The 17,179-nt window shown below is 43.2% G+C and overlaps 1 protein-coding gene across 1 annotated transcript; it reads left to right on the top strand.

Annotated features, from left to right (window-relative positions):
• Positions 1–7,676: 7,676 nt before the first annotated feature.
• On the top strand, positions 7,677–13,070 carry LOC311135330 (purine nucleoside phosphorylase-like; the record flags this gene model as incomplete). Its single annotated transcript, XM_084169274.1, has 6 exons — positions 7,677–7,681; positions 10,927–11,096; positions 11,439–11,542; positions 12,086–12,261; positions 12,527–12,717; positions 12,874–13,070. 6 exons carry the CDS (start codon positions 7,677–7,679, stop codon positions 13,068–13,070), a joined length of 843 nt encoding a protein of 280 aa, XP_084025400.1.
• Between the last annotated feature and the right edge of the window lie 4,109 nt (positions 13,071–17,179).

Genomic DNA, 17,179 nt, shown 5'->3' with positions numbered 1-17,179 from the left:
CTTTCTAAAACTAGCCGCTGAAATTGTCGCTAACCCTATTACTAGTCTGTTTAACCTCTCTTTCATAACGTCTGAGATCCCCAGAGATTGGAAAGCTGCCGCGGTCATCCCCCTCTTCAAAGGGGGTGACACTCTAGATCCAAACTGCTACAGACCTATATCCATCCTGCCCTGCCTTTCGAAAGTATTCGAAAGCCAAGTTAACAAACAGATCATCGACCATTTCGAATACCACCGTACCTTCTCCGCTATGCAATCCGGTTTCCGAGCTGGTCACGGGTGCACTTCAGCCACGCTCAAGGTCCTAAACGATATTATAACCGCGATTGATAATAGACAGTACTGTGCAGCCGTCTTCATCGACCTGGCCAAGGCTTTCGACTCTGTCAACCACCGCATTCTTATTGGCAGACTAAATAGCCTTGGTTTCTCAAATGACTGCCTCGCCTGGTTCACCAACTACTTCTCAGATAGTGTTCAGTGTGTCAAATCGGAGGGCCTGTTGTCTGGACCTATGGCAGTCTCTATGGGGGTGCCACAGGGTTCAATTCTTGGGCCGACACTTTTCTCCGTGTATATCAATGATGTCGCTCTTGCTGCTGGTGACTCTCTGATCCACCTCTACGCAGACGACACCATTTTGTATACATCTGGCCCTTCATTGGACACTGTGTTAACAAACCTCCAAACGAGCTTCAATGCCATACAACAATCCTTCAGTAGCCTCCAACTGCTCTTAAACACTAGTAAAACTAAATGCATGCTTTTCAATCGAACGCTGCTGGCACCCGCCCACCCGACTAGAATCACCACTCTCGACGGGTCTGACCTAGAGTATGTGGACAACTACAAATACCTAGGTGTCTGGTTAGACTGTAAACTTCCAGACTCACATAAAGAATCTCCAATCCAAAGTTAAATCTAGAATCGGCTTCCTATTTCGCAATAAAGCCTCCTTCACTCATGCTGCCAAACATGCCCTCGTAAAACTGACTATCCTACCGATCCTTGACTTCGGCGATGTAATTTACAAAATAGCCTCCAACACTCTACTCAGCAAATTGGATGTAGTCTATCACAGTGCCATCCGTTTTGTCTCCAAAGCCCCATACACTACCCACCACTGTGACCTGTACGCTCTTGTTGGCTGGTCCTCACTACATGTTCGTCGTCAAACCCACTGGCTCCAGGCCATCTATAAATCACTGCTAGGCAAATCCCCGCCTTATCTTAGCTCATTAGTCACCATAGCAGCACCCACCCGTAGTCTACGCTCCAGCAGGTATATCTCACTGGTCATTCCCAAAGCCAACACCTCCTTTGGCCGCCATTCCTTCCAGTTCTCTGCTGCCAATGACTGGAACGAATTGCAAAAATATCTGAAGCTGGAGACTCTTATCTCCCTTAATAACTTTAAGCATCAGTTGTCAGAGCACCTTACCGATCACTGCACCTGTACACAGCCCATCCGAAATTAGCCCACCCAACTACCTCATCCCTATATTGTTATTTATTTTGCTCTTTTGCACCCCAGTATCTCTATTTGCACATAATCTCTTGCACATCTAGCATTCCAGTGTTAATACTATTGTAATTATTCTGCACTATAGCCTATTTATTGCCTTACCTCCATAACTTGCTACATTTGCACACACTGTATATATATTTTCTGTTGTATTTTCTGACTTTATGTTTTTTTTTTACCCCATATGTAACTCTGTTGTTTTTATTGCACTACTTTGCTTTATCTTGGCCAGGTCGCAGTTGTAAATGAGAACCTGTTCTCAACTGGCTTACCTGGTTAAATAAAGGTGAAATAAAAAAATAAAAAATAAAAAATCCTTTTAAGCTTGGAAAAGAGACCATTTCAGACAGATGTTTTAAATCCTTAAACCCTGGACCAGACTTGGACCACATGCCCTCTCAACCAAATAGCAGGCAGGGGAAGCAAAATAGTGATTGCTTTGCAACGCTTGCAGTTAGCCACTGATTCCTTCAAAACCACTCATTGTTGAATTTGCGATTTCCGACTTGTTTTGTAATGTTTATGTCCAATGGCCGATGAGCAACGATACCTTTTATCTATAATTTATCTTCATATGATAAGGATTGAAAAGGATTTGCCAGTAGATTGTCAACATGACATGACTGATCATGATGATGACTGCTTGTCTTAATATTTTGAAAGTAACATGATTAGTCCAATCAAAGCTACGGTACATATAACGTGATTTGACGTCATTTCTGTGGCCAATGATCTTCAGCCTTCTTGGTTGGGCACTTCTAATGTAAATCTATGGCAGCACCCAAGGGGGCTTGAACTGCCTAACTCTCCCTGTAGATTCTGCGGTGACGTAGTGTCCCCATGAGTGACAGTACACTGAGCCAATCACGGCGCAACAAGAGAAGATTACCAAAGCCTACATTCTTTATATTCCGCTGGCTGCCCCTCCACCACAGAAAGCACTGAGCTAGGCTGAAACACCTGCATTTTGGAGCTGCCTAACTCAAGAAAGAGACCATGTTTGTATGAGGCTTTATTAACTCAATTAAACCTTTTTTTACATTGTTTGAAAACTGATATGTGACATGAATTAATGCCAAAATAACATGCAAAACAGGTGGGGCTCAAAACAGGTGGGGCTCAAAACTGATGGGTTGCCACTGCATTTACCCCTCAAAATACCCATCAAAACAGAGGCATAAAAAGTCATGTCAAACTGTGTAGAATTGCAGGAAAATGATTTTTTAAATGTAAAATATATATGTATTCTTTTTTACATTCCTCTATGAGGAAATAGCAAGCATTTTTTAAACAGTCTGTTTGAGGTGAGGTTTTTGAAGTGTTTTGTCTCCAATTTATGCTTTGGCAATGACAATATTTGGGTATGAGTTAACAGAATATAAACTTTTAAAAATGAGATTTTCACTGGACAGTTACTTTAAAACTGCAAACATTTTATTTCCTCCTCATGGCAAAATGTGTAGATTAACAGGAAATTAGCTTTAAAACGGTTAAATGTTCTCTCAGACTCATGACAATATCTGCACCAGAATTAAGCCCTTGGCCAAGAAAGACCTTGAAGTAGCCTGCCAGAAGTTGCACTCTTGCACTGGAGAGAGCTCTAAAATGTGTAAGAAAATAATAATTGAGTAGTCCTTCAAACATTACCATAAACTGAGTGACTGTTGGGGATGATAAAATGGATCTCTCTCAATGTAGGCAAAATGAAACCAAAACCTGACATTTAACCACACTCAAATGATGTCAGTGAGACCCTACATATCTGGGCCCAACACATCTGCTCTGAGTGTGAAAATGACAATTAAAAGGGGGATTTCCAGTGTGGGGAGGCATGGTTTCAGGTAGCCTACACATATTAAGCATCAAATGTTCCCCTTCATGCATTTTCACAATTTCAGTAAATACTTTTTTTGTGGTGAAGCCCACTATCATTCCTCAAGACTCCGACTGCGCGGGTGGAAGTTCCATCATTGAACTTTATTTAGTCTTACGAGTGTTTTAATTATGCATCTTTCCTACAACGGCCGAAGAACGTTCACAAAGTGAGTTGTTGGAACACGTGTCGATACGCCTACTGATAGGATCGAAAGAAAGGCATCGCTGCTCTCTGATCACCTTTCTCCATTCAAATCTTACCTTAACATTAGAATTATTACACAATACTGACGACGATTCAGCTCGTAGAGAGATATTATCACCTAATGGCTGCAAATATTGAGGCGGCTTATTCTAATGCTTATGCTATAACGCACTCAATCACAGATTAATTTGGCACATCATTGCGCACATGTTGTTACACATCATGAAATATATTGAGGCAAAGAATAGTCAGTGTAGCCTACAAATAGAACTCAATTGACTGAACATGACATTTATTTCAATATGATTTAAATATATAGGCCTATGTAGCCTATAGACCTACTGTAGGACTATTTATTGTTTAATGCAGTCATCTCGGTTTTAATTTTAAGCATTTTTTTAAATCCTTTGCTTGTTCAATTGCAAAGACCGTCAACTTTGTATTTGCAGTCAACTTCGTTCCCAAGTTATCCGCGGTCACAGAGAGACAGATAAACAGCTTGATTATATGTTTTGATGATATCTTCTGTGTATAAATTGACGCGGAAAGGCAAAAAAGCATCTAACCAGGCATTCTTTAAATAATGAGCGTTTTCAAGTGCAACTTTACTAACGATGGTTTTGGGAAACAGCTCGGAGATTTAACGATGTCGATGCTCCTACGATGAACTTTGCTTTAAGATGCTTTGGGAAACCGGGCCCAGTCTGTTCGAAAATTGGATTAAGACAACGAGCCCTATCAAAGGAACCGCAAATCTAACGACTCCTCCTCCGTCACGCCACCATGGGCGGTGTGTTCAATAGGGCGATATGGGCGACGCACTGCCAAACGGGAAAAGGAAGGGATTTTTTTTCTAATCAATTATATCATGGCAACAGTAGTTCAGTGTTCACGTCTGATCTGCCAGCCACTAAATGTCCAATCAGGCTAAAGTCGTGCTTCAAATGTCCCCGCCCGTTTTGGGGCGATTTCAGTCAGGTTGAAAATCGCCCAGAAGTCTCTCATAGCCTCTAATGTAAAATATTTTTTTTTCAAATTTCTGTGCTTTCAATACATTCTCTATGGGTGTCTGAGGGCTTGCACTTACGCGCTTTCGTCATACGTAACGTAACGTAACCATGAACGGCAGACAGCAACGCTTGGACAGCGACTGGTGTAACCGACATGCACCATCTTTCAGAAAAGATTAAGAAAAATGAGCTGTCAAAGACCCACATTGATAGCTGTTTGAGATTGTCTGCTTTGGTGAGAGTGAATATTGCCACTCAACTGGATGAGGGATACAGGCTAGCTGTCCGCCGCCACAACGATGAGGTTAGCAACAGCAGAGTCGTGAACACTGTCTACGAGAATCGAGACGACCTCATAGAATGTTTTGAAGCCATCCGGACGGGTTCATTGGGTTCATTTGACCAGCCCACCGTACCAGAAGCTACAGAATAAGGACATCGATGCTGTCTTTATCAAACGTGCCCTCGACATCTTCGCAAGCAGTGTGCAGGCCATAAGGTAAGATAAAGATTAAACAATATCATTCGATCTTTCTCAAAGCAGAGCTTTATTTGAAAATGTATGCATGAAAGGAGACTGCATTTGTGTTTGAAATTACATTATTGTCATTATATATGGCCAGTGGTGTAATCTATCTTATTTTATATACTATGTGTACTGTACAGTGGTGCTCATAAGTGTATGAACACATTCTAAAGCTGACTAAAAAGAGGAATAAAAAAATAAAAAAATCATCTTTTGGAAATTGATCTTAATGACTTAATTAAAAAAGTTGGAAAATCCAACCTTTAAGGACACCAATTTTCTTTTCTTTTTTATTCCTCTTTTTAGTCAACTTTAGCATGGGATCATAAGCTTATGAGCACCACTGTATACTGTGCTGAACATCCAGGCTATGTGAGACACAAAGGCTAACTTAAACACTAAAGACTTTATGCATCCCTGCCCATTTTAAGTGGAACTGAAGTATTTGTACTATACATGGATACATTGCATATACCTGTGCATCACATAGACAACAATACTGTACAAAGCCAACAAACACATTGGTCTGTTTGCCTTCAGGGACTCCTCTCAACAGCAGCTGCAAGAAGCAACAGGAGCCAAAAGACCCAGAACAGCTTTGAGAGAAGAGGAGAAGCAGAGGCTGTCTGAAGAGGTCTGCAACACCATCCTGGATCACACCAAAGAAAGGTTATCTTTCTCTGGCCACCTTGTGAGTGCTACCTTACTGCAAGCAGAAATGTTTGAAAGGTACTGCCATTCAAAAAAATAAAAAATCTGTTCATGTTCATTTTTACAAATCTATACAATTGGCCAGAATATGGTTGTTCATATTTACAAATCTATACAATTGGCCAGAATATGGTTGTTCATTTTTACAAAGCCATACATATTGTTTATGCAGTGTTGAGGAATGTGAAAGAACACCCTTGATTATTTTTACTGTGATAACTTATTTTGCTTTTGTAAGCCAACACTTTTGAGATCAGTCAATAAATGCTTCTGGTATTGACTTATATGCTGCCCCTGTCTTCATGTTGTTGCTGGACATATCTTTTTAAAAATGTGTGTAGGTCACCTAAATCATCAGAAAAATTGCCCCTCCTGAGAATTTTTTCAGGAGCCGCCACTGCACGCCACCCTACCATCACATCCGTCCGTAGCAGCCTTGACCTCATCCTACGATTACCGTTTGTCGTTAAACTCAGTAGCTGACAAACAAACAGCAATGAACATTTCATCCTCAAACCCATGCAGGTAAGATAACATATCGGTGTAGCCTATATCGGGGTGAAATGCACTCTGGTTGAACGGTTGTCCTCATGGTAGGCTACAGTAGAGCCTATAACAATTTAGGCAGGGTTATATGCTAATCAATTCGTCTGTGTCAGTGGTTGGAAGTGCACAGTAACCCATGAATGTTCTGGTCCTGGTTTCCCGATAGCAAATGTCCTACAATGGCGGAAGATGTAACATGCGTTTCCCAAAACATCACGCAAAGAGAACGGTCTTAGCGGCTGTGCGTCGTTGGAGCAAGAATCGATACTGATAGGATCGAAAGAAAGGGAGCGCTGCTCTCGGATCAGCTTTCTCCATTCAAATCTTTCCTTAACATTCTAATTATTGCACAATACTGATGATGGATCAGCTCCAAGAGAGATATTACCACCTACGGCTGCAAATATTGAGGCGGCTTATTCTAATGCTTACCCAATAACAAATGCACTAAATCATTTGGCACATCATTGCACACATGTTAGGCTACACATAATGAAATATGTATTGAGACAAATTACAGACTGTAGCATACAAGTAGCAAAATATAAATCAATTAATTGAACATGAAACGTATTTCAATATGAATGAAATAGGCCTATAGACTACTGAATTTAGGCTATATTTTATTGCGGTAATCCCGGTTTTGTTTTCATACATCGCTTGCTTGTATCAATTGCAAAGACATTGGCAGCTTTGTATTTGTATTTAACTTAGTCCTAAAGTTATCTGCGGTCACAGAGAGACGGGCAAACCAGTTATTCTATGTTTAGCGTAGATCTTCTGTGTACAAGGTGAAGCGGGAGGGTAAAAAAGCATTAACGACGCATTTAGCTGTTCTACGAGTAGTTTGAGACAGGCGTTAGATTACGAGCGTTTTCAAGTGCAACGTTAATAACGATGGTTTTGGGAAAAAGCTTGGAGATTTAACGATTCTCAAAAGAAGGTCCTAACGATGAACTTGGCCTTAAGATGCTTTTGGGACACCGGGCCCTGGTCCCAATTTCAAAATACCAGTTTCAGTCAGTCAGTCATAGGCTACAATGTTTCAGTGGATAAGGCTACATGAAATGGGCAGATTTGCAAATGTTTATGGCAAGAGATTATCGTGGTTCTCTGGTAATATTGATTTATCTGATAGATATCAATACAAATTGTTATAGGCCTACATATCGAAAATCTATATTATTCAAATAAGGTTAATAATATTGAACAATATTTTAGCTTTTTATCTCCCTATCATTTTAGTGACTAGGCTACATCCTCATACGTAGGTACACGATGGCGTGGGTAACACTTAAAGAGACATGCTTGCTTTTCATGCAAACCCTATGCAAAATGTTATTCTTACTCTTTAATTTTTTTTTTTTTACTTTAGTTTATTTAGTAAATATTTTCTCAACTCTTATTTTTCTTAAAACTGCATTGTTGGTTAAAGGCTTCTACACCTGTTGTATTCGGCGCATGTGACAAATACAATTTGATTTGATTTGATTGAAGCATTGTAAGCGGCCCTACTTTTGCCAGCTCATTTGAAAGGAAAGGGACTCGGCGTTGTGTCTGCCTATAAATACACAATGAGTGGCCATTGTGTGTGTTCATTGAGCGCCTGGTTCAGGGAGTGTGCGGTCGCGCGGCCCCGTGGACCGTCCTGAATGGAAAGTGCTGATCCCGCAGTGGTCAGTAGCACCACGGACAGCTCCGTCCTTGAATCGCTGCGCTTTCCCGGAATCAGCCAATCCGTCTGCGTCTTACTCGTTCACTGCTCCTGTCCTGTAACAGCTCCCCCCATTTTACTACAGCGAGCAGAAGGTTGAATTACCAGTATAAAAAGCAGCTTCAATACTTCAAATTAAACATGCCAGATATGAACGTTAATGGTGACGAGATTTATTGCTAATATTGAACAGGTTGTATTACCCCCCAAAGAAAATTGAGGAAGACGCACTGTTTGCTTTGGTCAGGACTTTGTTTACTCTGTGGCGATTTATTGGTTCAAAACGTAAATATGGCCTGTTTTTATTTTGTTAAAAACAACAGAACTCAAACTGCTTTCTATGCAACTAATGTTTGTTAGATTGGCCTCCAGACCAAGTGATCTCGTTGGATTTATGGTCACTTATAAAAGCTGTGTATGCTTACTTTTAAATGACAGGACTTGCAATCATTCACCATGTCCACCTGATGAGTTTGCCAACAACCATAATGTCTCAAATGCCAATACAACTTGATATGCTTGTAGAGTTTAAATGTGTAGAAGTTAATTACATTTTGTTGAATTCAGTTTAATTCAATTAGATAAGCTCTCCCTCTCCCCCCCCCCCCCCACACACACACTCTCTCTCACACACACACGCACACACACACACATTCAGTACCAAGAGAGCGGGTGAAGGGGTGTGTTTGTCTGTGATTCTGTTATTACTAGCTGTAGGATTTGCTAAAATACTTTTTAAGATTACCCTTATGTAATTGACAGGTTTTGCATAATCAAAAAGCAAATGTTCCCATTGTGTCACACTCTGGTTCTAGGACTTTTTGTGTTTAGTCAGGGTGTGTAGATTTCCGTGTGTTGTGTACTGTGGGTAGTGTCTAGGTGTTCGCGTTCTATGTTTGGTCAGTGACTCCCAATCGGAGGTAACGAGTGTCAGCTGTCGGCTCGTTATCTCTGATTGGGAGCCATATTTAAATGTCTGTGTTCACCTTGTGGTTGTGGGTTTTTGTTCATTGTTCAGTAGTTGTCACTGAGGACTTCACGGATCGTGTTTTGGTTTGTCGTGTGTTTCAAAATTAAAATCATCATGTTCACTCCCAACGCTGCGCTTTGGTCATACTTCATTGGCGACCGTGACAGAAAAACCCACCACAACGAGACCAAGCAGCAGTTGGATAACGAGTGGTGGAGCCAGAAGAGCGAAGGTTGGGAGAGGACTATGGAGGCCTGGTCCATCGAGAGGAGAGACCCCCAGAAAATTTTTAGGGGGGGGCTCACGACGTCGGGGCAGAAGGTGTACGGCCCGGAGGAGTGCAAGAGGTTGGCAGATATGGCCGCCAGTTTAAGGGGGCCACTGGTTACGAAGGGGATGGAAAGTGTGGAGGCACGGCGAGAGGTACTGGGGGGTGTTTCCAGTCCGGTCCGGCCCGTTCCTGATCCCCGTGTAGGGCCAGGGGTGTGTGTCCCCAGTGCGGTTCTGTCTGTCCCTGCTCAACGCACCGAGCCTACGGGGTGCGTCGTCAGCCCTGTCCAGCCAGAGCCGTCCGCCAGACAGGATCAGCCAGAGCCTTCCGCCAGACAGGATCAGCCAGAGCCTTCCGCCAGCCATGAGCAGCCAGATCCTTCCGCCAGCCATGAGCAGCCAGATCCGTCAGCCAGCCATGAGCAGCCAGATCCGTCAGCCATCCATGAGCAGCCAGATCCGTCAGCCAGCCATGAGCAGCCAGATCCGTCAGCCAGCCATGAGCCGTCCAGCCAGGATCCGCCAGAGCCGTCCAGCCAGGATCCGCCAGAGCCGTCCAGCCGGGATCCGCCAGAGCCGTCCAGCCGGGATCCGCCAGAGCCGTCCAGCCGGGATCCGCCAGAGCCTTCCAGCCGGGATCCGCCAGAGCCTTCCAGCCAGGATCCGCCAGAGCCGTCCAGCCAGGATCCGCCAGAGCCGTCCAGCCGGGATCCGCCAGAGCTGTCCAGCCGGGATCCGCCAGAGCCTTCCAGCCGGGATCCGCCAGAGCCTTCCAGCCGGGATCCGCCAGAGCCGTCCAGCCAGGATCCGCCAGAGCCGTCCAGCCGGGATCCGCCAGAGCCGTCCAGCCGGGATCCGCCAGAGCCGTCCAGCCGGGATCCGCCAGAGCCGTCCAGCCAGGATCCACGCACCAAGCCAGGGGCGCGTGTCGTCAGTCCGGTTCCGGCCAGCGGGGCTGGACAGGACCAGGGGTACTTTGGGGGGTTGGAGAGGAAGTGGGGAGGAAGCCCGGAGCCGGAGCCGCCGCCGAGGAGGAATGCCCACCCAGCCCTCCCCTGTTTGCTTGTAGTTAGGCGCGGTCGCAGTCCGCGCCTTTGGGGGGGGGTACTGTCACACTCTGGTTCTAGGACTTTTTGTGTTTAGTCAGGGTGTGTAGATTTCCGTGTGTTGTGTACTGTGGGTAGTGTCTAGGTGTTCGCGTTCTATGTTTGGTCAGTGACTCCCAATCGGAGGTAACGAGTGTCAGCTGTCGGCTCGTTATCTCTGATTGGGAGCCATATTTAAATGTCTGTGTTCACCTTGTGGTTGTGGGTTTTTGTTCATTGTTCAGTAGTTGTCACTGAGGACTTCACGGATCGTGTTTTGGTTTGTCGTGTGTTTCAAAATTAAAATCATCATGTTCACTCCCAACGCTGCGCTTTGGTCATACTTCATTGGCGACCGTGACACATTGGTTGTGTTCAGATGAAAGGTGTATAGTAGTCTATCTCTGCAGAAACACATATTATTTTTTATGATTTAGATTGTAACATTATACTGAATAACATGAACTTACCATCTGTTTCTTTCCTCAGTTACAAATATGAGGATTACAGGGAGACAGCTGATTGGTTGCTGTCCCACACTGAGCAGAGGCCTAAAGTAGCCATTATCTGTGGCTCTGGCCTCGGTGGTCTTGCTGACCTGCTGGACAACAAGACTGTGTTTCCCTACAAGGACCTCCCACACTTCCCCCACAGCACAGGTCAGACACCATCCTTATCATGCACTCTACCACCTGAAATTGTACAGCATCATGCTGTCTTCAGTTTGTACATGCATCATTACATCATCCAGCTCAATAGCTCAATAGAAGTTAAAATGGTCATTGATAACTTATGCATTTAATAATTTAATGTTAGATAAGAAATGTTTACATGGATGTTTTGAAAGTTGAAGTAAGAACACCAGTCCTTCACTGTGACCCAGAACCAGACAGTCACCCGATGGTGGCTGCTGCTTCCTGTCCTTGGGACCTGACTGAAATATTTACATTCAGCAATTCTATAAAAATCCTCCTCCTGTCTTTCTTGTTGCACCACTGAAGTACAAGGACATGCCAGTCAGCTGGTATTTGGGGAGCTGCAGGGGAAGCAGTGTGTCTGCATGCAGGGCCGCTTCCACTTCTACGAGGGCTATGACGTTGCCACGGTGAGCTCCGCTCTCGACCCACCAGAGCCATATCCTCATTACATTGGATTAATATTTAATGAAAAGGTGTATTGAAATGCTTGTATATCCCATGATAAACCTTACACCTTATGGGATGATATTTATTTTTAAAAGCAGCTACTATATTCTTTCAAACTAGTAGTGAAGTCCGCAATGATACTTCAACAGTTTGCACTTTTATGAAGAAGTCCCATTATGTTAGAATAAAACAGTTAGTGTCTTTAGTTAGCTTTTGACCTCTGTGAAAGTAGCATAGCAGGCAACTTGGGTTAACCTTTGACAGTGTGAGTTGAATTTTCACCTCTAAATCTTGGGACACTCTTAAAACATAATCTGTCTGCACCCTGACCTACTGTAAGCATTAAGACTATAAAGGTTTCAATTTACTTTTTGTGAAAATGATTCCAACCTCTATAGTGATTATAGTGTAGTCACCTAGTAATAATGAAAACAGTGCAGTTTTGCTGTTGAAAAATGTCAGCACTGACTGATCCCTTATCTCTAGTTCCTCTTTCTCTCCAGGTGACGTACCCGGTGCGAGTGTTCTTCCTGCTGGGGGTGGAGACCTTGATCGTCACCAATGCTGCTGGGGGGCTGAACCCCAACTTTAAAGTGGGTGACATCATGCTGGTCAAGGATCACATCAACATGCCAGGCTTTGCAGGCCAAAATCCACTGTGTGGTCACAACGATGAAAGGTTAGAATAGCAATCTTTTGATCTTTGGAAGGAAGGGTTGTGTTGCATGTTTCCTCTGTCTGAGGAGGATGGGCTCCTCTCTGCTGTGTAAAAGGCTCCCCAGAGGTCTCCTCCCACATTTTCCCATACAAGGAGCCTGATTACTGGCATTTTATTACAGCAAAGGGCATGGGTCTTACCCTTGTGGACTCCTTGGATTGTACTTTGTCCTTTACCTGACATCGAGGGCCTCTGAAATGACACAGGACTTTATGTAATGCTTCAGGTTTGGAGTCCGTTTTCCCTGCATGTCGGACGCCTATGACAAAGACCTTTCTAGACTGGCCAAAGAGACTGCTGAGGAGCAGGGCTGTTCCTCCTTCATCCAGCAAGGCGTGTACTGCATGCTGGCAGGTCCCACCTTTGAGACCATCGCTGAGTGCAGAGCTCTCCAGAAACTAGGCGCAGATGCTGTGGGTAAGTATGGTTCATTGGGTTTTTACCATGGCCTTCAAATCTCTCAATAGCCATGTCCATTTCTTCTACAGAAATGGTATGAGTGTCTGGATGAAAATCAACTCTATGACCAAACTCAATGCTTGTCTTCTCTCATCCTCTGTCTGTGCTCTGTAGGTATGAGTACAGTCCCTGAGGTGGTGGTGGCCCGTCACTGTGGTCTTCGTGTCTTCGGCCTGTCTCTCATCACCAACAAGGTGGTCATAGACTACAACAGCCAGGAGAAGGCCAACCATGAGGAGGTACTGGAGACCACACGCATGCGTACTCAGGACCTACAGAGGCTGGTCAGTAACCTGCTAGCTAAGATGTAGATCAGCCTCAGTCTGTCTGTGTAAACAGCCCAGGAACATACAGTGGGGGAAAAAAGTATTTAGTCAGCCACCAATTGTGCAAGTTCTCCCACTTAAAAAGATGAGAGAGGCCTGTAATTTTCATCATAGGTACACGTCCGAGATAGTACAGACATGAGAATAATATATTCCTCTTACTTTAAAAAAAACTTGAAAATGCATACCAATGCATAACAATGCATCAACGATCACACTGAACAAACTGTAAGATATTTAGGACCATAATACATCTAAACCATCAACTGTTGCATAGAAATGTCTAATTTGCCTTCATGAATGTACTGCACTATGTACATTAATACTGTACTGTAAATGGAAATTCTAGTAGGTACAAATGATTCTCATGATCATTGTGATTAAGGGATCAAGCACTGAAAGACCAATCAATGGTCTGTATATCACGTGGACCAACAATCATTGTGTTGTTACTCATTAGTAATAATTAACTATATATATATTCATTGGTGGACCTTTAATTCCACCATTTTAATCGGAGTTAATTATTTTAATTGAAGACAGCTCCTTGATGGAGAGATTGCCATACCTAATCATGGTTATAAGAATAATCAAATTTATCTGAGTGATAAAAAGTATAACATTTTAAAAAGCCACTGAGTGTACAAACATTAAGAAAACCTTCCTAATATTGAGTTGCAACCCCTTTTGCCCTCTTCGGGACATGGACGCTACAAGGTGTCGAAAGCGTTCCACAGGGATGCTGGCCCATGTTGACTCCAATGCTTCCCACAGTTGTGTCAAGTTGGCTGGATGTCCTTTGGGTGGTGGACCATTCTTGATACATACAGGAAACTGTTGCGTGTGAAAAACCCAGCTGCGTTGCAGTTTTTGACACAAACTGATGCGCCTGGCACCTACAACCATACTCCATTCAAAGGCACTCAAATATTTTGTTTCGCCCATTCACCCTCTGAATGGCACACATACACATTCCATGTCCAATTGTCTGAAGGCTTAAAAATCCTTCTTTAATCCTCCCCATCTACACTGATGAAGTGTATTTAACAAGTGACATCAATAAGGGCTCATAGCTTTCACCTGCATTCAACTGGTCAGTCTAGAGCAGTGTTCTGAATGTTTTTTACACTCAGTGTATATTTGGCCACTTATTTTCGTAGTCATATAAAGGAGACTGTTGATTTCAGATGTTTGTTACAGTTGAGGAGTAGTAATGCACTGTATGTAGGAGATTAACTTCTTTACTGTAATTTCAGTCCTAAAAACAAATGCATTTTTTATATAATACATTGTTTTCAAATAAAACCAACAAATTACACTTGTAAAATTGTGTACTATGTTATTGTGAAAGCCACATACTGTATAGACGGCACTGTGAGCACCTTGAGTTAAAGGTTGTGTGAGTGCATGCTTGCATAATTGTGTGTTTGTGCAGGAGCAATGTTAGTGTGAGATTACAGGTAGTGAAAATCCTTTGAAGGGAATGGTTTATTACCTATCGTTTGTGTTCATATTGACTCTCCAGCAATATGGGAAGAGAACAGAGTCCTGTCTTTTAAAGCTGTAATTCTTAATGGTGAAACAGCCAAGTCCGTTTGCGATATTACAACAACAAAGAAGTTACTGCAAACAACAAATGATGTCCCTCTGGCATCATTGCATGCACAATAGAACAGCAGCATATGTACTGCAATCTTTTTTTACCAGGATGCACGACGCTCCCCAGCTCTGCTCAGTCAACAAAACAAAAACAATAACAACGGCCGTGGGGCGGATGTGGCACTATTTCCCCTAGTGTGGATTCCATTTTTAAGGTGCTTCCTAGAGCAGTAAAGAAATGTTATGCTTTGTTTGAGAAGGGCAAGAAATGGATTATCATCAATGATGTTGATCAATAAAAGGAGGAATCTTTTGAAACGAGAGGAAAATAGAAGGGGGATACTCTTCCACACCCCATGTCAACTCCCCCTCCCAATCAGTATTTCGAGAGACCTGGGTCACAGTACTGTATACCTAAAGACAAGACATGAACACATCGACAACTAAACACATATGCTGCAAAATGTGATGAATGAAAAGGATCTTTCCCATCCCCTATCCACTACATAATTCAACAGTTCTGCCAACGCACTGTAGAAGTGGAGCTGAGATGAAATATTAACACGGTGAGCCCACAGACTGCCACCAGAAATAGAGAAATATCTCCAAAGGTGTTTCTATTTATGGCAAAATCTACCACTGCAAATATGCAACAAAATGAACACAAAGACAATGCAGAAAAAAACACCTTTCTCAAATGGTTTAAGAACAATATTACATACTACACTGTTGGCTCACCACATCACTGTAGCAATCTCGATAACAACCGCTCATTGTTGTGCATAATGTAGAATCGTCAAATGCACAGTCTATAAATGGCTCAGGTCAAACACAGTGTGTTGTCCAGAGTGAGCGTGAAAAAAAGTGACGTGACATTTGAAGACTCTACTGATACATGTTGTCAATTACAACACATGATATTACATGTTGTTGTTGAGAGTACATGCTTAATCAAATATGATATTGCGATACCCATCATGTAGGCCTACTTAATGTTCATCAATGTTTCAAATACAATCTACCAATGTCGTGTGGACCAGTAAATCATTTAGGAGATGATGACACAATGCTCTCCCTTTGTCTCTTAGCATCACCAGCAGTATCTGCAGACTCCATTGCCAAGGAACCACCCTTGTAATCAGTGCTGAAATATGAATGAATCAGAGGATGCCCTGTGTAAACTGCTTAAGCAGTAGGGAGGGAGAACAGGCTAGGGCCCCCTTTACTCTCTATTAAATACACAGATTAATAGTCACTCCAAGATACATTCATGAGGACATTACAGCGCTACACTGAATAAAAAAACAAGCAGGTGTGTGTGTGTATGTGTATGTGTGCTTGCGTGTAGTGTGTGTAATGCATGTTTGAGTGACACTACTTTATTTGTTTGTTTTCTCATCATGCAATTGGTATCGATCTACAAAGTAGTTATTTGTCTCTACATGCTCCAAGATAAATGTAACTGACTTTAGCAAGCAACACATGATTTTCATCTTGCCTGAAATGGAGGCAACATAAGCGTTACTGAATTCCTATGATCCAGATAGGTCAAATCGATTTGACCACCACGCAAAGGTCAGATTAAAAAACACACCTGTCATGGGCCTCCCGAGTGGCGCAGCGGTCTAAGGCACTGCATCGCAGTGCTAGAGGCGTTACTACAGACCCGTGTTATTCTGTGGCCGGGAGTCACATAGGACGTTGCTAAATTGGCCCAGCGTCGTCCGGGTTAGGGGAGGGTTTGGCCGGAGGGGCTTTACTTGGCACATCGTGCCCTAGCGACTCCTTATTGCGGGCAGGCTGTCGCCAGTTGAACAGTGTTTCCTCTGACATATTGTTGCGGCTGGCTTCCGGGTTAAGCTGGCGGGTGTTAAAGAGCGTGGTTAGGTGGGTCATGTTTCGGAGGATACATGACTCCACCTTCGCCTCTCCCGAGCCTGTTGGGGAGTTGCAACGATGAGACAAGGAAGGTTCTCCTGCAACAGGGTGATCAAATTAAGATCCAACACCTGTACAACACAGTAATGAAGTTAGCCACTTGCAGACGTGTAAATAATGCAAAGCTGTGTGTGCAGTGAGGTCTGCACATTGAGGCAATCTCATAGTTCATTGCATGATGTCATGATGTCTCAGTGAGTTAGCTAGATACATTGTGGTAATCATGCATTGTACACTTTCTTCCATCTTGGGTCAGATATCAGAGATTGTTTTAGTGTTTCTTCCTATCTTTTCCCTCTTTCTCTTTTCCAGGCTCATTTTCCTTCCCTTTTTGCAGCTTTTCCCCCCTATCGCTCAAACACCAACTGCTAAATCATCCTAGAGATCCCAATTCCATTTTAGCTCAATATGAATTCATGGCACTTTGCGTTAATGTTCTCACAGGCCTCATATTTCCTGTTTCAGGGGCACTCTTCTTTCCGAGGTCTCTATGTGGATGACTGATTTCAGTTAAGAGTAAACCCATATGAGCCACTAAACTTGTAAATCACACACAC

This window comes from Coregonus lavaretus (genome assembly GCF_964263955.1).
Source record: "Coregonus lavaretus genome assembly, chromosome: 9".
In the NCBI taxonomy this organism is placed as follows: domain Eukaryota; kingdom Metazoa; phylum Chordata; class Actinopteri; order Salmoniformes; family Salmonidae; genus Coregonus; species Coregonus lavaretus.
The sequence above is the reverse complement of the archived record's forward strand: the minus strand, read 5'-3'. Positions and strand labels throughout refer to the sequence as shown.